Genomic DNA, 23168 nt, shown 5'->3' on the forward strand with positions numbered 1-23168 from the left:
CAATCTTTTAACTGGCAGATCTGTGAAAGGGGAGGGAACGACAAATATCTGAGCTGAGTAGACTTTGAGCAGGAGGAAACTCCCCTACAGCAGAAATAGAGTCGGTGTGGGGGTTATAAAGTTGTGCTTCATTCCAGGAAGAGGAACGGTTTGAGAGTTGCAGTGTTTCTTTAGTAGTCAGTTACATTCTTCCTTTTAGATAAATACAGATTTTATAATAGAATGCAGGCTCTGAGAACCAGTGTTCCCAATGCAACATGATACTACTACTACTACTACTTCCACTAACACAAAATACATAATATACAATATAAAAACGTTTTATGACATTAATTTGGCCGATGCTCAAAAATCCAAATCCATTTCTACATTTTTACATACATGACTCTTTTTTATTGTATTTTTTTAACATAATAAAACCCATTCATCTAATGAAACAATTCTGTATTAAGTTGGACAAAAACTGATTTTTAATTAAAATGCATATATTGCATATATGCATTATATTACAATCATAAGTATGTCATGAAAATGGCAGTAAACAACACCAAATAGTCTATTTAAATAAATACAGATACTTATATATATATTATTCAACACACAGGAATTAATTAAATTACACAAATCAGTACCATTTTAGCCTTAAAATCTATATAGGTGATTTGACATTATGCTGTGCGAATCATTTAATTAATATTCATTTAATCACTTGAGCTAACGGAATTCCTTTTGATACAATCTACTCAATCGTCTTGAAAATAAACCAGTTATATTGTGTATTTCAGCGGTTAAATCGGGATTACCCTTCTGTATAGATACAAGACAACCATATCTTTAGTTATTTATTTCTATCTAGTTGTACTACAGAGAAACACGCCACATACGGGCGTGTATTTCAAACGTAAATCAAAAGATATAACATCAATCTTTTTTGTTGTTGCAAATAGTCACTCCGGAAGTCGTCTCTATGCCCGGAAGTAGAATTTGGTGGTGCAACATGTATTTTCTTCCGCCACCGCTCGGAAACATTCTTTTCCTATGAGACGAAAAACATCATGTCACATCTCAACATGTCGTGATAGCCGTTCATTTTTGCATCTAACTAAATAAAAAAAGAAATATGACGGTGATTTTAAATAAACTTCACATCCCGTATGTTTTCTTTTTTATGTTCTATCATTCTGATGTTTTGAAGTATTCGGCTGTGACCGCACAAGGTAAGAGATTGACAGCAGCTTTTTTTTTTAAGCTAGCAAAACACTGCAAACTGGCCGTTAACGCTAACTAACGGCTAACTTGTTATCATACTGCTAATTGCATTTTTATGCCAAGAAGCTAGTTCGTTGTCTCAATTATGTGTTCACGATTTAACAAGACATCAAACGAACCCTGTCCATCAAACTAGTGGATGTTATCATACATTATTAGAGATGGTGTAACGTTAATTACACTCCTAATCAAACGTTTATAGTCACATTAACGTTACACTTTTTAATATCTGGATTGTAGCATTAACTAGCTGAAAAGCTAGTGATGCTCTCTTTAGGAAATTGTATGACTTGACCTTATTGGGCAGGACCTAGCAAGAGCTAATTCGACCTTTACTTCATGTTCACCTCTTTAAAACATCACCATTACCTTCATGGACACATTTTTGTGTGTGTATACGATCGCATTAGTTTTACCTAGGTGTACCTTATTAACTGACAACTTGACCTCTTCCAGCCGGACTGAATTGCCATCTCATATCACTTCCATCTGTCACTGAACACATCAGAGATGTGGGTTGTGATTTAGAGGTCTGGAAACCTTCCTTTACTCAGTAATCTTCCTGGGACATAACTTACGGCCAACAAATTAGAGCCTGTTTTTATAAATAAGAGATCATCTTTAGAGAAACCTTGAAAAAAGGCACATCTTTAGCATCGTCATACACTTTCAAAAGGAAAACAAGAAAGATAGCTGTGAGAGAAATGTCTTCTGTACTGAATTTGATCAATTATTGCTTCTTTTTTTCAGAAAATGATGATTCCCTGGAGCTCATGCTGTCAGAGGACGCAGTGTCTGATATGGAAAACAGCCCCAAATTTGTGGAGTTAGAAGACCTGGACTCTCTGCCGAAGAGGCAGTTCAAGACGGCTGAGATGGCAGATGCTGTGATGGGAACCGAAGCCCCCATCGACCCGTCTGACATCGAGTCCCTGTTCCCCAAAAATGTGAAAGACTACCAGTCAGGCTTCTCCCCGCCTTGCGATGAGAACAGTGCCCAGTGTGATTCACCTGCTCTGGCTGCTAAAGGAGCGTCGATGGAGGACATGAGTGACGACTCATCGCAGCAGGTAACTCACTACGAGCACTACAACATGAATGGGAGTTGTTGTGTTTTCTTTTCTTTATACATATATTTCTAATTTAGTTGACAGCTGATAATTAATTAATTAATTCATTACCTGTTAATCCTGCCCTCACCCCCCCAAAAAACAAAAAAACAACTCCAAAACAGAAAGTAATAAGCTAAAATCATGCATAAGACTTCCTTAAGCTTTGTCTGGGTTGAGATTAGAGCTGAAACGATTCGTCAATCAAGTAGTTGAGCAACAGAAAATGCATCTGCTCTGCTATATTGATAATCGATGAATAATTTAGATGTTATATATTTGGTGTCATTCTGAAGCCTGATGTGGACTTCTCTCTGGATGTTTACCCCCAGATCACTCTCGACATAGTGCACGCCGACATCCTGCCGTCCGAGGAGCAGAACGCCACAGAGACCGCCAAGACGTACAAGGTGACCTGCGATAAGAGGAACATCACAGGAATTGACGATTTCACCGTGCAGGTCCTCAGCGCTTCACAGGTATTCATGCTGCCATCAGCACTGCCGACATCTGAACGCTTTTCCTGAATTTGTTCGTACGTTTAACTTAAGACAACTTAGAGCTTAACACGTGTTATCATGTTTAGTGAACCCTTAAACATGTTATTCATTTAGCTTCATTATTATAGACCAAAGACTGTAGGTGGTAAGCTAATAATGAACAGTTTTACTTCCTACCAGGCTTACGGGTTCAACGGGTGAAACCTGTTAGTAAGTGTTTGATCTGCTTTTGACAAAACACACAAACAGCTTAACAGGCAACAGACCTGAGCAGAGGTAATCGTATGTATTTGTCAAGCGCTATATTAATGCTAACAAACCAGAGCTTGCAGACTCATTTGCAAATAAAATGTGGACAAGAGAGAAAAGGGATGCATGTTCTGGGAAAGCTGCTTTAAGAATAAACGCAGTCGTATTTAAGAATCCATCCCTCAGTCTGCGTCTTTGTTCCTCTTTTCTCTCAGGACCTGATGGACTTCCTGAACGCTAACGGCACAGAGTGCTCCGTAGTGCTGTTCTTCACCGCCTGGTGCCAGTTCTCAGCCAGCCTGGCACCTCACTTCAACGCTCTGCCCCGAGTCTTTCCCAGCATGCACTTCCTGGCACTGGATGCCTCGCAGCACAGCAGGTGAATGGTCATGACTTCTGGTATTAATGTGTATCATCGTGATCTTTTCGTATCTTTTGTGGTCTGTTGTTCGGACCACATTAGCTTGTGTCTGGTAGAAATATCGCTCACAGTTTTATTAGCAAATAGTAAACTAGCTAATTTCAATAACTTTTCACAGAGTCTCAACCAAAACTGAACATTTTTATGTCTATTAAGAACATTTAAAATTATTTAAATCAATGTCAATAATGTTAGACCAGATCAGCAACTGAATATCTAAAACAGAGCCGTGTGTTGTCCGTCTCCATCTTCCACCAGCCTCTCCACGAGGTTCGGGACCGTGGCAGTGCCCAACATCCTGCTGTTCCAGGGGGCCAAACCCATGGCTCGCTTCAACCACACCGACAGAACGCTGGAGACGCTCACCTCCTTCATCGGCAACCAGACAGGTACAAACTGAGTGGAAGAAGTCCGTAATAATGCAGATTTTAGGTTTCAGCATAGACTAGACTGTGTATAAGAAGTGGGCGTAGTCACCTCAACGTCACCCATTGGTTCATGGACTGATGCTTTAGTCTTGAGGACTCGAGTTCGGCATTTTGGCCGTTCCCATCTTGGCTTTTTTGCTACTATTTGACTCTAAATGGACCATAGTTTACTAAATGAACATCATGCTGTATTGAAGAAGACTTGAAACTAGAGATTGAGACCATAAACTCATGTTTACTGAGGTAATAAATCAAGAGAGAAGTAGAGTCATTTTCTCATAGATGTCTATACAACCAGAGGAGTTGCACATTTTCTTCTGCATTGGAAAACAGTCTGGATCATAAAAACATATACAGGTTAATATCAGGGATATAGATATGTATATACAGTATCAGATCTTGAAGTATACGAGTAGTTTGTCATGTTTTTCTCCACATGCACTGTTCATGTGTTTCAGGGTTTGAAGTCGGCCTCGACCAAAACGTGACTGAGACCGACCGCCTCGGCCCCCTCCTCAGCGTCCCGGTGAAGAGCATCGACTGGCTGCTGGTCTTCTCCATCCTCTTCATCACAGGCTTCACTACGTACGCCATCCTGCGGACAGACAGCATCCGCTGGCTGATACCGGGACAGGAGCACGAGCACCAGGACTGAAAACACAGCCGGACCGCAAGACACTGGACATAAACGATTATTTGAAGAACGATTTAATTTTATTAATTAAAATTAACAGTTGCTAATTTGCTTACATTTCAAGTGTGTGATGAACGAAATAAATGTGTGTGAGCCATTGGGATTCATATTAAAGAATGTAATGATTTGTAACTGTTGTCTTTCAGGTCTTTTGTCTTGTGTGTGAGTCAGCAGGCTTGTGTTTGTTTATAGTTCTCGTCTGTGATTTTTATTAGATATTCTCTTTCAGCCATAGCCTTTAAGGGCAAAGTGCAAAAAGCTGCAACTTTACTATAAGGAGGAGGTAAGGAGCAGGATCACATAAAGTAAAAGCTGCAGTGAAGTGTCATCCACTAATGTTATTAAATAAAATTAAATGAAATTAAGAATGAATCCACCTTTTAATGCTGATTTAGATGGTATACTTCAAATATATAAACACATACTTAAAGGTTGTTTTAAGTATGATTATATGTTTTAATACGCCACTGGAAATATATTAATTTTATAAAAATGTTGTCATGATCACTGATGTTTGCAAGACCTGCATGAAACACACTTTCGAGTTGTCACATTATTGGCACAACCAGACTCCTAGTAGAAAATGAGGAATTTTAATCAGGCAGTAAACTGACCAGCCATGTCAGTGTGTGAGAGGACTGTAGGGCAGAATGAGCGGTAGTGGAGAGGGATAATGTCGGTTATGTCTGGGTTAATGTTTAGCGTGAGGACGAGCTGGTCATGGCCCTGCAACCGTGTGTTCAGGCTGAGCAGTCTGCTGCTGCCTGCGCTCTCCAAGAACCAGTCGTCTAAAATGGTGAGTGCCGCAGTGACAGCCGGACCATTATCATTTGCACGTGTATGCATCTTATTCCATGTGATTTAAACTGGAGTTATGCACGTGTGAATGTGATCTCACGAGACGAGCAAGGACTGTACACACTTGTAAGACCTCTGAAGTAGCAAGTGGCGTAAAACGCGTGAGATTGTCGTAAAAAAAAAAGACGTAAACCAAACTCCATTCGAAACGCACTGAATTAAATGTCTACATGCACACCTGTAGAAATGACACAAGTATTAAGGACATTTGTAGCATTTTTTAATAGCTTCGAAGCTATTCTTTAATTCGGCAGAAATGATTCGGTTGATTTAACTCATGAGACGATATAAGTTATGATGTGTGGTTTAAAAGGGTTAATGACAAGTCCAACACGATTTATATTCTTATTACTGTGAGTGTGAGTTTGCACATAAACACGCCAATGTCAAACTGATTTATAATTAATAATAGAGTTAGTTGTGGGTGTGTGTTTTTTGTTTTTTTAAATGTAGGCTGCAGATGGAGAATTCACGCCCAGTAATTATATTGTTAAATGTGAATATTTTCGCTGCTTGGCTGCCACCTTGTGGACGCAGCACTAATAGTACTCAGGTAACACAGAATGTGACATCTGAATATATAATGAGGCACATCTCAAACTTTGCTTAAACCGTGTTTCCACAGTGGCAGTAAAGGATGAATTAGCACGTCTGGATCAAAGGGATCTTGGGTTAGAAGAAGTCTTAAAAGCAAATACAAGAACAAATGATAATAGTTACAATTTCAGTCAGTTTTACAGATGTAAAGTTGTTAAATAGGAATTAATGTCCTTATATACATCTGAAACATAAATATGGCCGATAGAGCAAACCACAGCAGACTGAGAAAAGAGAATAAACACGGAGTAAGCGCTTGTTCTAATGTAATTACAACAGGAACAACAACAATAAGGTGTACACATTCTGAGTTTTGTGTGCATTTGTTTCCAGTCGTCAGACTCCCACTGGCTCCTCCCCGCCGACCGGGATCAGCAGGTGATGGACCTTAGGGCCACAGGGTGGGTGGAGGTGGACGACCGCGATGCCATCTTCAAAGAGCTCCACTTTAAAACCTTCAATCAGGTGTGTGTGTGTGTATGAGTGTGTTTATTTATGTTGATCTTGAGTTCAGAATATTTTTGTAAAGTGACGTTATTTTGTTCTTTGGTTTAGTTTAGGGTTCAGACTTGGATTTAAGGCCATAAGTTTAGACCATGCTGAACGTTCACTACGTAACATAGTTTATAGCAGCAGGTCATCATTTCAAATAGCTGCGTCGATGATTTAATATGATGGAATTGTATAGTGATGACATCATATATATCGAGATATCGTAACACACAGTTACATCATCTAAATAGACAACGACAAGCTCACACCAAGTCAAATTCCTCAGAAAATCTGATTATTTCACACTAAAGATTTTTTAAATACATGAGAAAATACTCAGTTGTTTTCATTTGTCAAGTATTTAACTCCCACAAGAGTATGAAATGGTTATTTAATATATATTTCTTTATTTTTGTTTATTCGTTGAGTCAACAGAAAACATGCTATATTGTCGCATATATCGTCATCGATCATGATTGAAGATTTTGGCCTCATCGCCCAGCCCAGCAGCAACGAGTTCAAACAGAACTGCACACACTGTAGTTTTCTGTGTTTAAAAATATTAGATTATTGCCATATTGACAGCACTGAAACACCTGAGTCCACCGCTGGATCAGTCGAGCTGGATCGCTAAAAGTGTAAGTTAAAAAAAATAAAAGGTTCCTCAAGTTATTGACATTAACAGTCATAACTAATCACTGGGATCACAATATTGATCGAAATCTGCGTTATTGTTTAGCTGGTTAGAGTGTGTATTGGGCTTTTATTCAATTTATCATGACAGGAAGAACACACACACACACACAGGCAGATGACATCTGCGTCAGTCTTTGTAGTTTTTTTTATTCCAGGTGGCCAATAATTCTTGTCATTTTTTGTAGTTTATAAATTATATTTTCACTCTGACAGCCTCCGCGTTGTGCTGAGGTCTTCAGGGGGCTTTGGTAAACTGGCTGGAGGTCTGTTTGATGGAGATCAGGACGCAGACCGCCAGACGCACGTCCATCTCGCTAACCATCGGAAACGCACACATTCATCTGTGTTTATGCGCTGATTGCTTGCAGGTGCAGCAGAGGGCAGGTTCCTCTCTGCTTTCTTTTGACTTTTTTTTTTTTTGTTCCTACCTGCAAAGAAAAGCACTGATGACTGTTGAAAGGTTGAAGTAGAGCTGCAACGATTAATCGTTTTATTGATTAGTTGTCAACTGTCGAATCAATCGACAGCTATTTGGACAATTGAATCAGTTTGAGTCATTTTTAAAGAAAAAAACCCCAAAAATTCTCTGATTCTAGCTTCTTAAATGTGAATATTTTCTCGTTTCTTTACTCTCCAGTGGACAAAACAAGACATTCGAGGACTAAATAATCGTTGGAGCAGCCATGATTTGAAGCTTGATATTGCTATGAGAAAAAATATTCATGTAGTTGTTATTTAAAATATTTTATATTAAAAACATTATGAAACAGAAGCTGAGATCTTTATATATTTGATCAAATAAGCTAGCAAGTGAACCTTTCAGATTAGTATAATTTACCCACAGACTGTATATAATAAGTGGACGGAGTCACAATGATGTCACTCATTGGTTTGTGGACTATGGTTTGGAAGCCTTGAGTTCGGCATTTTGGCCCGTCGTCCTCTTGGTTTTTTGCAACCAGAAGTGACACGAAAGGATGGATTTAAGTACAACTGAACGTTGAATAAGACATTTTTCAGCGACCAAAATCTTATAATAAACTTTCATGAATTGAAAACACACTGTGAAAAGGTTCAAGTTTGAAGACGAAAAACACAGACAACTCCCAGACCGGACAACGGCGTGGTAGGGATCTGTCAGGTAGCCCCGCCCTAAAGCATACCCTGCTTTATGGTCTATTTGACACTAAATGGACCATAATTTACTAAATGAAGACTTGAAACTAGCGACTGAGACCATAAACTCATGTTTACAATGTTTATTGAGGTAATAAATCAAGAGAGAAGTAGAGTCATTTTCTCATAGACTTCTATACAACCAGAGGAGTCGCCCCCTGCTGGACAGTAGAGAGAACGCAGCTTTAAGACACTTCCACATCGGTGTCACTTTTCAGAACTGGAGGTTGCCGCCTGATTTTACATTGGTGTTCCTACAGATTTGAATTTGTAGTATTCTTTTGTTGTGAAAAGTATTTTCCTGAGTACGTTCTTCGTGTTTTATCTCTTCTGTGTAATAATCTTGCCTCAAGTAGTACTGCAAACAACTTGAAGTGTTAAATTGAACTTTCCTGTTTCCCGGTTTATCAATGGCACAGGAAACGCACCACAGAAATGTATTACTTGCAATTTCAAGCGACTAACTCAACAATATTGTGACCTATGTGGTAGATCGTTTACTTCTGGGTGTAAAAGAGCCACTAAAAGTCATATATAAATGTTTTTTTGGCAGAGAATTGGGAGGCCTCAGCCCTGTATCGGGCGAAGTAAACTGCAACATCTCAAGGCCACTTAGCGGACTTCCTCTAATCCAGTCGTTAGTTGTTTTAGCCCCTAAAATAGTCTGTTTTTACACTTCCCCGTGTTTGAAGTCGGGGGGCGAGCGCTGACCTCCCCCATCTGCTCCTCCTGGCTCGAAAGCCTCTCCTCTTACCCCGACACGTCAGGCTGCATTACCCTGAGACGCGCCAGGCGGCCAGTTGGCAGCAATTGGGGTTTCGATCAGAATGATTTCTTTCACAAACAATCAAATTGGTTAAAATGTCTCATCTGGTTCACAAACCACTAACAACCCCATCATTCCTTCTGGTAGATCTGCATTTCTTTCATTACCACCCTCCTTTCCCCATCTCCGTCGTTGTCTGTCTCTCATTCCCACCCGTGCCCCATGTTATTGAGGAATGAGCTCATGTTGTTCCAATTTTACATGTTGGCAACTCTCTCCGTCTGTCTTTCTTTTTCCCTCTCTTTCTTTTTTGATTCTCTCTCCAGCCACCCCTTCAGTCCTTTCGATGCATTTTCACAAGCTCTCTAGCTCCTTTTCTTTGTCATGGCTGTTCTTAAAGGGCTTTTACCAGAGGGGAGAATGGAGATGAGGAGCGACACGCTGGCTGATTTCCATTCACCACTTATCTGCGAGTGATGGGCTTGAGGAAATCAGATCCCCGAGAGTTTATAATGACAATAACAAATCCCCTCTGTGCGAGTTGCAACACTGCCTCTTGTGGTCTCTAGGTGGCGGTAAAGGTTTATAAATCTACACAGAGCCACTCATAGCTGCAAAATAAAATTAAAGAACATGACAGCTGGATTTGCTTTCTTTTTACTTTCTTTTTCTTTGATTACTGCAAGTGGAAATGCTGCTGCAGCTCAGTAATTCATCTGCAGCATGTGGGTAAACTTTGCGTCGATAGCGGCAGTAGTCTGAGAAGTAAACGCAAGTTGTTTTTTTCTCATCAAGTCCAGTGATGTTTAATAAGGTTTGAGAGGTGAAATCCTCTGTCTGGAGTCGCTTTGGTCAGTGAGAATCCCTGCAATCATATGTGGAAACATCTGTGTGTGTCTTTAATACTGTAACTTTTGATTGGAATCATGCTCGTTTTTTATTTAAGTTGCAGTCACTGATATTGTTTACGCATCAAGCTTTATGTTGTGTTTGTTTACAGATGACCATCTGCTTTACGTTTCGGTGGATGGAGTGGAAACATTCATGTGACCCAAGTGAAGTAGCCTTATAAGATGCCGTTTGTGTAGGAGAGGTGAGCTGTGCATGCTCAACTGTTATGTTAGCTCAAGTTGACAACGATGGCATTCGGTCTTTACCCACAAATACTCAGTCATACAGTGATGGAGGGAAAAAAATCCATCAAAAGCTGCATTTTGGGTGGAAAAATGATTGTGGTTATTATCTAGAGTCTCTCCTGCAAAGTGAACAAGCTACTAAGGGAGAGAAACTTTAGAACAGGTAAATGACTTTGAGTGCTACTTAACTTAAGTGCAAAATAATCAGATTTTCTGAGAAACTAGAGTTGGTATGTGCCTGTTATTATCAATTTAGACGACATAAAAGTGTATCACTAGGGTTGCAACTAACACTTATTTTCATTGTCCTCCAATGTCTTGTTAATTTTCCAATGTCCATTCAGTTTACTGGAGTAAAGAAACCAGAAAGTATTTAAATTTAAGAAGCTGGAATCAGAATATTTTGATTGACTTTGTCAACTGAACTCGTCTAGTTGATTTAAGTGAAATAGCACAAATCGTCAGCTAAAGGGTTGAGTTTAAATGCAGGGTCGGTAATCGTCAAAAACATTTTTTTTTTTTGTTGAAATTCTCGTTACATCCCGACAGCAATCAATAAACGCATCGTCATCACTAAAGTCTTCCACAAGCTACTAGCTGAAGAGCTGTGAGTACTGTTTACGTTTATTAATATAATTTTGGGGGAGTGGCTTTGGAGAGAGGCCGACGTTTTTTGCTGGATTTAGCGACTTTTGGAGCTATTGCTGCTACGTTCAGTGGAGAAGAGTTGGCAACACTGGACTGGGTTTTTTGGTTGGATAATGTTTGAAATCCAGCGTACTGTTGCTGTGGTACTCAAGATAACCAACCCCATCTCTAAATATGCAGCAAGGGAACAATGTCTGAAATGGCACAGCCACTATTCTACCAAAAAAGGTAGAAATGAGCCAAATTAGCATTTTCACAAACAAAAATATCAAATTTTGGCCTCATGTATAGGACATTTTAAATATACATAATAAAATCAAGTATTTCCTTGCATGTCCAAGTAAAATTAGCATTCATGAAAGGTATTTGAAACAAAGGGGATGTAAGGATTAATGAAAGTCATGGTCTTATAGGATATATTGCTGTATTAACCAATATGAAGCATACATGTTTTACATTCTGAGGGTGTTTTTGCAGTATTCACTCAGTGTTATTGGGGCTGTATTGCTGCATTAATGTTCTCCTCACCTCTCAATGACTACCTCACGTATTATCTATTTAAAGATGAAAGACGTATATTGAAAATCGGTTTGAAAGCATCAGCAATCTGGCTTCCAGATATCTAAAAGACAGGGATGTGTGTTCGGTGGCCACATTAGAAACGGGTTTGAGGTCATACAAGAAAGCTATTCCGTATCAAATGCTGTGCTAGAATAAATAAATAAAATAGAAGTTCACAACATTTGCAGTCATATTCGTGCAAAACATACTGCAGCAAAACCCGAATGAATATGACGCAAACTTCGAGACAAACAACACGCCAAAGTTGTGGCTAACCACCGACGGTAAACGCATAACAAGCACCGGAAAAGAATCTGCAGCGTCCACACGGCTTCTGGACTTGAGTTCCAATTTTGAGACTGAGGAGAGCACTGCTGTGTTTCGACAGCTCGCTCCGCTCCGCTCTCGCAAGGCTGATCCCCCTTTTTATATTCAGTCGGGGGGCTCCCTCTCCACCAAATCTCCCTCAAGCCTCTGCCTCTCGTTACGGGCCTCGCTCTGCTTGTGTTGAATAAAGTTGTCCTTCGACTAAAACTGAGCCCCTGGGTGAGCCAAACTCTCAGAGGCATCCCCGTCCCAGCACAGAGAGAGGGAGAGAGAATCTGTTACTGTGTCAAAGAAGAACCTCCTTCTCTTCAAGAGCATCTGTCGCCTCTCACCCTTCAGTTAGTGAGAGAAACAGATCTCAGATCAACAGCTGATTAGGGGCAGGTTCTTGGGGTAAAAGAAAGAACAACCAGCGATCTTTTAGCCAGGAGACAGCTGTTCTTTCTTTGTCATATAACTTGCATAATGTACGGATTAAGAAGATCACACAGCTTTTTAATCGGTGAGCTATAGAGTTGACTTTGTTCACAGTATTTATCTAAATGGTTTACTTTTATAATCTTGTCAATTATGTAAAACAAAGTTCTTAAGAATGGTCCTAAACTTTACATAGTGGTGAAAAAACTTAAGTATGACTAATGAGCTTGCTTTGTGTAAGTCTGAACATTCAGACAGGATATATTTATTACTCTCGCCTCAGTGAGCGAGAGGGGCCCAGGCTGAACGGCCCTTCTGTGTGGAGTTTTCATGTTCTCCCCGTGTCGGTGTGGGTTCTCTCCGGGTTCTCTGTCCTCCTCCCACAGGCAATAGACATGCTGCCCTGCCTTTGCCCAATGTCAGCTGGGATCGGCTCTAGCCAACACCCCCAAACAATTTAATTTATACTGTATATATTTATTCAGAGAGGCAGACACATATAACTTTATTTGACTGTTTATTTGACTTTAAATTATGTTGTTATTTGTTTGTTTTTTGTCCAATTAACAGAAAGTATATATCTTTGGATTGTTGGAGAAACCTGAGCAGCAGGAGAAAACCCTTACATAAATATGATTGATTGAAGTAGATCATTTCGAGTTTCCAATTAACCATAAAGTGCATCGTTTTTGATTTTGGATTGTGGGAGGTAACATGACCACCAGGAGAAAAGCCAACGCAGACACAGGGAGAATATACCCGACACAGCCGGTCAGGTGGAGGTGTCTCTGTGAGGCCACAGTGCTGAGCCACTGAGCCACGTTGTCACCGTGAATATAACGGGATGATGAGGGTGGACAGGTGGAGGGGGGAGGAAAGAGGAGCTACTGTAGTCCAACCCGAGCTGAACAACCAGGAGCCTCCTCTACCTTACTCGTTCTTGTTGTGCGTCTGGCTTAAAAAACGTCTTCTTCTTCTCAGCTTTCTTCTTCTTCTCTTTCTGCTCCATCCCCTTCTCATACATTCTGCTTTTCATTTTCTGCAATTCACTCTGTCTTTCCTCAGTCCTCTTCTTGCGGGACAAGAAGCCTCTCCTCTTCTTCTTCATTTTCAGACAGAGCTCCTCCAGGTCCTTGTTCTCGTCCTCCATCTGTTTGACTTTTGTTTCCCAGCTCAGTTCTTTGTTGGCCAGGTCTTCCTCCTTCTGTTTTACATAGGTGTTCATCAGTTTGACTTCTGTCTCCAAGCTTGGTTGTTTCTCGACCAGGTCCTTCGTCTTGTCTTCCACCTGTTTCAATTTGGTCTCCCACAGTTTGTTCTCGGTCAGATCCTTCTTGAACTTCCCATCCCGAGCTTTGTGATTTGCCTGCCAAGCTTTCACTTTGGTCTCCCAGCTCTGTTCTTTCAAGGCCATTTCCTTTGTGAACTTCTCCTCCCGAGCATTGTATTTAGCTTGCCAAGCTTTCTCGCTCTGGAGGAGTTCAGCTCGTTTAGTCAACAGCTGGTTTTTGGTGTCTGTGAGCTTCTGACAGAGACCCTCTTTCTCCTTGCAGAGATCCATGATTTAAGTATCCCTCTGGTGGATCTGCTCCTCCACCTGGTTCACCTTCCTTCTGCAGTGTGTCCCAGCTGTAGTGTGTCTGGGCGAGGTCCTTTGTGAACTTAACCACCAGTTTCTTCCTCTCGCCCTTCATCTGATTTGCTTTTGTCTCCATCAGTTCAATCATGACGAAGACTTTTTTGCAGGTCAAAAGACTTTTTTTGTTGGTCGAAGACTTTGGTTGTCTGTTGAAGACTTTGGTTGTCTGTTGAAGACTTTGGTTGTCTGTTGAAGACTTTGGTTGATGGTTGAAGACTTTGGTTGTCTGTTGAAGACTTTGGTTGTCTGTCGAAGACTTTGGTTGTTGGTTGAAGACTTTAGCTGTCTGTCGAAGACTATGTGGGGCTCCTCCCCTGGTTCTAGAAATGCATTCATTTTTCTCATACACAATGTCCAAACATATTTAGCATTTGGATCCGATTTACATCTTTAGAAGGAGGAGAAAATATCGAAATATGCCTCATTTGAATAATATTAATAATCCAGTAGTAGGTGGGTGATGAAATATTCAACCAGCTCCTCTGGAACGACTGTAAACTTCTCAATGAATACAATAATATTATACAATATAAAACTAATTGTGTGTGCAGAAATTCCCTGATATCGCTTCCTTGTGCTCCCTACTTCTGACAAAAATTCTTCTCTGACATATAATTTAGGAAATTGACAATGCAATTGTATCTTTTTTCACAATCAAACAATCTATTCCTGGTTATGGTTATACAGTTATTATTTTGGTCAATTATTAAGTCAAAATGCTTAACATTCTTTACTCTATCATGGCATTCTTTGTGTTGTAGTATTATAAAATGATTACTTTTGAATACAGATGGAGTCGATAATTGAAAAACGAATGGATGGATTTGTCAGTTTTGGAAAAAAATCAACCCTAACTCAATTGATTGTTAAATTAAAGTTTTAGTATGTTGTTCCCAGAGTATTCCCGAGTCAAATTGCTTTTGAAGAGATGGTAACTCTCAAAGAGTTTTTGTGTCATAAATAAACAGTTTCAGCTACTTGACCATCCTGCCAAAAATCTAATTCTAGGGGTAAAAAACTAGTAATTTTGTGGAATGTGAATGTTTAAAATAGTTTAAAAGTCCTTAAAACTCCATATCTAAACCCTAGTATTTACACCCGCATGCAAACATAATCACCCTACACAAGTGCTCACACCATATCCTTTACTCACAGCGAGAGACCGGTTAATCAGCTCAGTGGTGTTCAGGTCCCACGTCCGTCTCCAAAATGGAACTTTCCCTGTGAACTGGAGGCATCGCGCATTCATCTCATCTTGTGAAAAATGGCTGCAGGGAAGCAGCGAGGTGTGGCGCCCATGCGGAGGTGGTTAGATAATCCGGCTATCAGTCCTTGGGTAAGCTAAAATGGCCCTGACGTCTGCTGTCTTTTGACGAGCCCAATGTCTTTTTAAGCCCTTGCTGGTAACCCTGCAGTTAATGAGGGGGTTTGCATAAGTTGGCCATAATACCACGCCTGAGCGTTACAGGACATTACACTCGTTACATAAATGGGAGCTGACCGTGTCGTGAACGTTTGTTACACAGGATAATAGTCATTAATGAGTGTTCACAGCGCGCATCACCTTCAGGGTATCAAATTGAAGATCTTCTCTGTGTTTCTTAACTTTAAGAATGTTCATTGAAGAAGATTATGATGTTACACATGACCCAGCAGAGATCTCTCTGCTGCATGAAAGAACTTCAGCGCTTTGCAGCTGTGCTTCCAAATTATTCAATATTTTTGCTTTAGGTTACATGTCAACTTAGCGGGCCGTCCTGTCCAGGCCAGCTGGAAGCTTGTGAAGGAGAGAAATGAGACATAAGAGGTGTGGTCGTCATCATCATCATCCTCATCCTCATGACCACCACCGTGCAATTCACAGCGTTCTTGCCTTTCACTGTGGAGGAGCGAAGGTTTTCCAGGGGGCTGACGCGGGCGCTGATGGGGCTTGCGGGGTAATCATCGGGTAGTCATGGCGGTGTGTAATGGAGGAGAGCGGCTTGTCTTCATGTGTGTCGACACATACTCACGTGTATGCCGAGGAGGGTTTGCATATGTGCATTCGCACATGCTTCAGCGTGCACGTGTGTGTCTGTCAGGGGCTAGCAAGAGCAGGCACAATCTGCATGCACTTAGTCCTGGCAAGACAGAGCAGGCGTTTCTAAGCCCTTGGACCGCGCGGCGGTGGAAAACCGATCTGTAAATAACAGACACATGTGTTTGAAACCGAGTCCTGTATTCCAGCCCACGGCCGCAGTGAGAGAGAGAACACCACTCTGCTCCAACGTCAAACTGTCTCATCCAGTGTTGTATGACAATCATGCTGTAATAGCACCAAATCGGCTCCTCAAAAGGGGGCGCGTGGGGAAAAGGGGGCATAGCGGGGGTCTGCCGTCGGTGTGTTTCTGATTATTTGAGACGAGGGGCCTGCATAATGTCACGTCAAATTATCTGACTCTTGACAGCTGCAGCTTGTCGGGCCGGTTGGAGAGAACGGATGGCTGGCTGGATGGCTGGATAGCCGACCTGTCGACTCAAGAAGTGTGGCCCGCATAATACAAATGGGGTAAACAAAGCACTTTGAGAGGGAGAGTCCTTGACCTCTGTTGACATAAGACCTCAGCAGCATGTTGAGGGTTGGTTTTATTTCCTTGTTTGGCCCAAGTGGAGGGCGTTGAGATGACCTACAGGTGACAGACCGCCACTTTGGCAGTATTGTGTCCCGCTGCTCTCCTTACCGCCCCCAAGGGACCACCAGCTTCAGGCCTTTTCAGGATTTCAGGCTATTTGGACATTCAGCTCTGATTCATTTGCAGTGGGAGATTACTGCTTTTTCTCCTCATTTTTGTCTTCCTGGGACATTCAGGGCTCATGTTGCATACACGCTGAACTTGTCGTCTTGTGTTTCACATTCCGCCTTCCTCCAAATTACATTTTGAGTAAACGTAGACGTGTAACTTTTCGGGAAGCGTGACACTTGGCTTGATAAAAGCAGCGCGGCCCGCGTTTTGTGCAGCACTTTGAAGTTTGGATAATGAGTTTATGCTCTGGTTGGGTTTGGTTCACTGTCAATTCAATGGATTCAAAATGCAAATAAAAAACACACTTATAATACAGCATTTGTTCTTAATCATTGGCAAACGTCTTCATGCCATGAGCTGGCTTTTGAAGAAAAATATATTTCTTGAATTAAAACTGAATCGAAGTGAATTATTCGTCCAGACTACAAGTTCCCTCTTCTGCCAAGTTTGGAAATATGTGGAAACGTATCATACAGATGTGACTGCAGATGTTTGCAGTAATGTCAGTGAATCGACAACTGTGTTATTGTGATAATGTTGCTTTAAAGTGGTGTGACCCAGTTGGCAGACATATAGTGTTAAAAGGGATCCACCCTCGATTAAATAAGGAAGTTCACCTATTAGTCACACATGCTGGTCAATTAAGCCTGAAAAGAGTTATTCTCCAGTGGGATAAAGTACAAAACTGTTTCAGTCAAATTCAACCTCATGTTCTTACATGTGTAGATGGCTACAATCGGCATACAGCATTTGGACTGCTGACCAAAATAATCCAAATTCACTCAGGAAATTAATCAGGCATCAAGTAGAGCCTGATTGGATTTTTTTAGGCTGATATTGATATTTTAACAATAACAATGACTCTGATCACAGTTTATCAGCTAATAAACAGTCAAATGGATTCGTCAAATTTGGGTATTCAATTAAATAGAATATTCTACAGTTTGAAAATAAAGACTTTCTAAACTACTTAAAATATATTTTTTGGTATTTCTGTACTGCAATTCACAATTGTTACTAATCAGCTAACATATACGCCAATAAAATATATATGTGATAAATCAAACTTGGCCATTGATTAATCTGACTCTGACATAAGTAATTTATGATGCATAAATTACCTAAAATAGCTTTTTGCATCAGAGATACAACAGTGTCCTTTTAAGAGGGGGTAATGTAGTTGTTGCAATAAGAAGTCAGATTGTATAGAAGTCTATGAGAAAATGACTCTACTTCTCTCTTGATTTATTACCTCAGTAAACATGAGTTTATGGTCTCAATCTTTAGTTTCAAGTCTTCTTCAATTCAGCATGATGTTCATTTCGTAAATTATGGTCCATTTAGAGTCAAACAGACCATAAAGTGGAGTATGCTTTAGGGCGGGGCTACCTTGTGATTGACAGGTTGCTACCACAGCGTTGTCCGGTCTGGGAGTTGTCCATGTTTACGTTTTACAACTTGAACCCTTTCACAGTTTTTTTTCCCAGTTCATGAATATTTTTGGTTGCCTTAAATTGTCTTATTTTGCGGTTGGTTGTACTAAGCTCCACCCTCTCGTGTCACTTCTGTTTGCAAAAACACAAGATGGCGACGGCTAAAATATCAAACTGGAGGCTTCAAAATGGTTGACGTCACGGTGACTACTTCCACTTCTTATATACCTGGTGCCAATGATAATAAGAATAAGAAAATTATTGATTTAAACATAAAAAAAACCCTCTTTACACATATTCTTAGTCCACGCTTTGAGCAATAAGGAGTATGTTGAACTGCCAGGGCGATGCGTTTGTGTTTCATAACAGTCGAGGCTGGAAAGTGAGTTTTTTTTAAAGGAACGTGGTGTTTTGAAACGGGACAATGTGCAGGAAGCTTTAAGTGTTCACACAGAATCCTTTTACCTGTCACTCAATGTTCCTCAGCAGCAGATTAGCCTGAGCTCGACCCTGAGAGAGAGCGAGAGAGAGAGAGAGACGACATGTTTGGACAACACCTGACATGACAGGCTGCTTAGCCATCTCCATTAGAGTCAATGGGAACTGAGAAAAGGCAGACCGCCTCGGTCTCCAAATTGGTGCCAGTGGGGTCAAGTTGCAGGAATATGCCAATTACTTAAATTGATCAGGAGACGGTTTTCCTTGATAACCAATTTGATCAAGCTGCCGATCGCGTTACACACGTCGCGCTGCTCGAGCACTGAACAGGACGTCTCAGAAATTGGTTACAACGCACTAATTTCTTCGGCGAGAGTAATTCTGTTTCGTCATGTCAGGTGGTGGACGGGGCCGCAGACATGGCCGGTAAACAATGGCGTTTCAGTTGATTTAATTAGGCGGGGAGGAAGTATTTAGGGGCTTAATTGAGATTGCAGTGGGAAATTGCTCTGAAATAGGTCTACCTGATTTTTTTTTTTTTCCTCCTCTCTTCACAGTGGGCATGACGAGGGATTTCACTCTCCTCTTTGTAGATAATTAGAATAACCATAATCACTCCCTGGATGGCCTGTGATTGGAGAGAGCCACATCCCGAACTTGAAATATGAAGAGTGTGTATGTCTCCTGAGTGTGTGCCTGCATGCCGTCTGCTAACTTGCGAGGGTGTGGAAGTACGCGCATACATGCCTTCATGAGGGTTTCCTGCATGCACAGAATATTGTGCTTCTCTGCGCCTCAGAGGGCAGCATTGCTCCTTGTGCTGCATCCGTCTGCAGCTACGTGCTTTGATCATTTCCTTTACGGCTGCGACAATTAGTCGATTAATCAATTAGTCAAAAGACAGAAGATTCATCAGCTCGAGTCAGAACAAATGCCAAAATTATTTGGATACAGCTTCTCAAATCTGAAACTGATCTGGTTTATTTAGTGTTCTATGATTTTAAATTTAATTTCTCTTGGTTTTTTTTTTTTCAAAGCAAGACATTTGAAGACGCCACCATGGGCTTTTGGGAGATTGTACCATTCTTCACTATTTTCTGCCATTTGGTTGACCAAATCACGAATCGATTATTCATTAAAACCTCCGACTGAATGATGACATTTCATATTTGTTGCGAGGGAGCATTATGATTTTGTAAGATATCAAGGGGAGGATTTCTTTGTGTTTTTCTCACTAAATTATTACATTTTTTGTTGTTGAGCAATTTTTTTTAGGAATTGCATTTTTGTTTTTGTTTGTAATAATAAATTTCAACTATATACGCTCTGTTTTGGAGGCTGTAGTTTAACTGTTTTGCATCAAGTGTTTCTTATATTTTGCCCACCCATTCATATCAATAAAGGTAGTTTTAAAAACTCACTATTACGCAAAGGACCGCTGCAGGAGGTTCTTCCTCCCCAACTGCCATCTCTCGGTCCAAAAAGTCTCTGTTAGGAGAGGGGGGTCGACCTCACGCTTCCTTCTACCGGACTAAAGACGACAAACATTCTCATCTTTCATCCCCATGAATTGATCTGACCCATATCTGCACAAATTTATTTTAACGTTTATTTTTGCACTACTACACACTGTTGTCCACCTCACAGCAATACACATGTTTATATGCACAGTAAAAAAAAGCTACTGTTGACAAAATGTTGTATTCTGCTAAGTTTTGGTATTGATGCGTATTGTATAGTAAAATGTACTTTTTGCTGTAACAGGCACATTTCCCTCTATCTAACTCTCTGTCTGTCTGTCTCTGTCCGTCTATATGCACAGTGGAAAAAAAACTTGATTCTCGGCAGTTATTGTATATTGCATTTTTTTGTATTAATAAGTAATGTATAGTATATATTTTTTTGTATTCATAAGTAATGTATAGTATATATTTTTTTGTACTTGCTATGCAGTTTTTTGGAGGATAAGTTCCTGAATTGCTTTTGATTGACAGTTGATTGTTTCTCTCTAAACAGGCATTTGGCTTCATGTCTCGAGTGGCTCTGCAGGCAGAGAAGATGAACCATCACCCAGAATGGTTCAATGTTTATAATAAGGTAATAACGTTCTCCACATTATGGCCCAAATCACAATTTGTAATAGTGATTGAGGAGTCACTTACAGTGCTGCATTTGTTTAGTTCCCATTACAGAACATCTCGGCTCGCAGAATCAAACAGTCTTACCGCGGCTACGTGTTTGAGTCACTGCCATATTTGCAATGCTACGGTTGGTTTATGACAAATTACAGGCGCACTGAGATCAATCAACCCGGGATAAAGTCAGATGTTTTTCATGTCAAACAATCCTCACTGGTTCTGGAGAGCTCTCCGCTCAAAGCCTGAAACACACTCCGTTAGTCACAATGACGAAAAAACGCAGTAGCTTCACACTCTAATCCCATCGTTTCTCTTGCGAAAAGCTCTGCAAGTATCTCTACCTCCCCCTCGGCGACCCCAACGCTCACGCACACTCTCACTTTTCTCCGCCCTCAGAAATAAAGTAGCGGTTGATATGACAAACCCAGTCCCTGAAAATCTCACAGCATTAGTCTGTAGCCACTGAGTTACAGTGTGGCGGACCGGGACACTCTGACAGGAATGCTGCTCCTAATCCACTCTTTATTAAAGTGGCTGCAGAATGGTGCTGCAGGTCTCTGGGCCCCCACAGCACTTTCCACCAGGCACTTGCACATAAATCCCACTCTGACTGAGCTTCAGCCTCGACGAAATAGATGCTGTATTCTGCGCTACTGCTAATATTCTATTAATTTTCATTCAAGCATTTTTTTTTTCATCAAAATCTCAATGGGTGGGGCCAAATGCAGCCTGCTGACAGTTCCTGCCAAATATCTTATGTGGATCAAGGCTTAAAGAAATAGTTCAAAATTTTGGGAAATGTGCTGATTCACGTTCTTTTTCAAATTTAGCTATCTAGCTTAGCATCAAGACTGGAAATGGGAGAACCAGCTAGCCTGGCTCAATCCAAATGATCAGGTCAAGGTGTAAAAATCCAATAAATTCCCATTCTTTCATCAGACATATGATATATTCAGAGTCTTGCACATAAAAGGAATAGTTTGACATTTTCTGAGGTTATTCAATGTCTCGCTGAGATTTACAGTCTCCTTGGTGAAAGCTGTGTGTTTTTGGATCCGTCCAACTCCCAGAACTCTTCCCTACGCAGACTTTCACGCAATTTGAAATTTATTTGTGATTCGTCAAAGGCAAACGTAATCCAGGACAAAATATGTTTTCCTTGAAAACGTGATTCACAATGCAGTTTTGTCGTATGGGAATGTAAGTTTCAGGAGACAGGTTCGTTACAGTAAATATGAAGTTAAGGCTAGCAGGCAGTTAGCTTAGCTTAGCTCAAAGATTGGAAGCGGGGAGAAACGGCTCTGTCCAGAGATAGCAAAATCCGTCTTTGAGCGCCTGTAAAGCTCACTAATTAACACTTTGTATCTAGTCTGTTTAATTTGTACCAAAAAAAAAGAGTATAGAAATAACATGCTGTGGTTTCACTGGGGTTAAAGCTGGACTGTTGGCCTGCCAGGCAACCAGCTGAGACTCGAGGAAGTTACCCTGAACTTACCCTTAACTCTAAGCAGTTATGTTCTTGCTTTGTGATTGCAAACAATGTGTATCTTTCCTCACAGGTCCAGATTACGTTGACGACACACGACTGTGGAGGACTGTCGAAACGGGACATCAAAATGGCCAAGTTTATCGACAAAATTGCACTTTCCATGTAATATATTTGCTCTTCAATCAGAAAGTTTCTCTGCTTTCAGTCACAACTCTCCAGTATTCTTCATAAAAATCATTAAACAACTTTGAAATTTTGTAAGAAGCTTTCGTTAAGAATAAAACTTTGATTTTGTGAAACGGTGTTGTCTCTGTTTTTAATGTTTTTGTAGCGCTGCACTGAATTGATTGAAAAACTTGCTCTGTGGTTCAGATTCAGGATTTCATGAGTAAGTGATCCAAACTGATTTAATTACGTTGTGTGTGTCACTGTGTGGTGTTTTCTCGTTTTCAGCACTGTGGTAATTGCTTCGCAGTAGGCCGACTCTGTCCGCTACATGCCAGCGATCCAGAGGATGCTTTTCCCCGTCAGTCCACCAGACCACATGTTCTCCTTTTGGCCATGGAGAGTGGAGCACAGTGAGGAAGGGGTCAAAGTCAGTAGGAGGCGGATTTATGTGATTTACGGTTTGGTAGGGGATGAGTCAGACGGAGCTGCTGTGTTTCCTTGGACTGGATCGCCATCAAAAGAAGATCAGCAAAGAGAAAAGAGGGTAATAAAAGCCAAATCAGTGGAACTATGTTCATGCTGACAACCTATGTAGCAAAACAATTTCTTTTCATCCTCTTGTGTGCTCAGTAACTTCAGCCTGGTTAAGGGAAGCTAATGTATGAAGGACAGAGTGTATGCCTGAGGCAAGGTTAACACCTGCTGGATGATGGCGGTTGCTCCAAATCATTGAGTT

At 40.8% G+C, this 23168-nt stretch overlaps 2 protein-coding genes across 2 annotated transcripts; both read left to right on the forward strand.

The window, feature by feature from the left end:
- The first annotated feature begins 996 nt into the window (after positions 1-996).
- Positions 997-4802, forward strand: txndc15 (thioredoxin domain containing 15). The gene is made up of 6 exons (XM_031868999.1): positions 997-1217; positions 2020-2339; positions 2711-2857; positions 3343-3506; positions 3807-3937; positions 4435-4802. Exons 1-6 carry the CDS (start codon positions 1121-1123, stop codon positions 4629-4631), a joined length of 1056 nt encoding a protein of 351 aa, XP_031724859.1. The 5' UTR covers positions 997-1120; the 3' UTR covers positions 4632-4802.
- A 332-nt stretch (positions 4803-5134) lies between these two features.
- LOC116395262 (pterin-4-alpha-carbinolamine dehydratase 2) lies at positions 5135-23006 on the forward strand. The gene is made up of 4 exons (XM_031869001.1): positions 5135-5466; positions 6459-6590; positions 20654-20734; positions 22335-23006. Exons 1-4 carry the CDS (start codon positions 5344-5346, stop codon positions 22428-22430), a joined length of 432 nt encoding a protein of 143 aa, XP_031724861.1. The 5' UTR covers positions 5135-5343; the 3' UTR covers positions 22431-23006.
- Positions 23007-23168: the final 162 nt, after the last annotated feature.

This window comes from Anarrhichthys ocellatus, unplaced genomic scaffold (genome assembly GCF_004355925.1).
Source record: "Anarrhichthys ocellatus isolate YVR2014 unplaced genomic scaffold, GSC_Weel_1.0 scaffold45, whole genome shotgun sequence".
NCBI classification, from domain to species: domain Eukaryota; kingdom Metazoa; phylum Chordata; class Actinopteri; order Perciformes; family Anarhichadidae; genus Anarrhichthys; species Anarrhichthys ocellatus.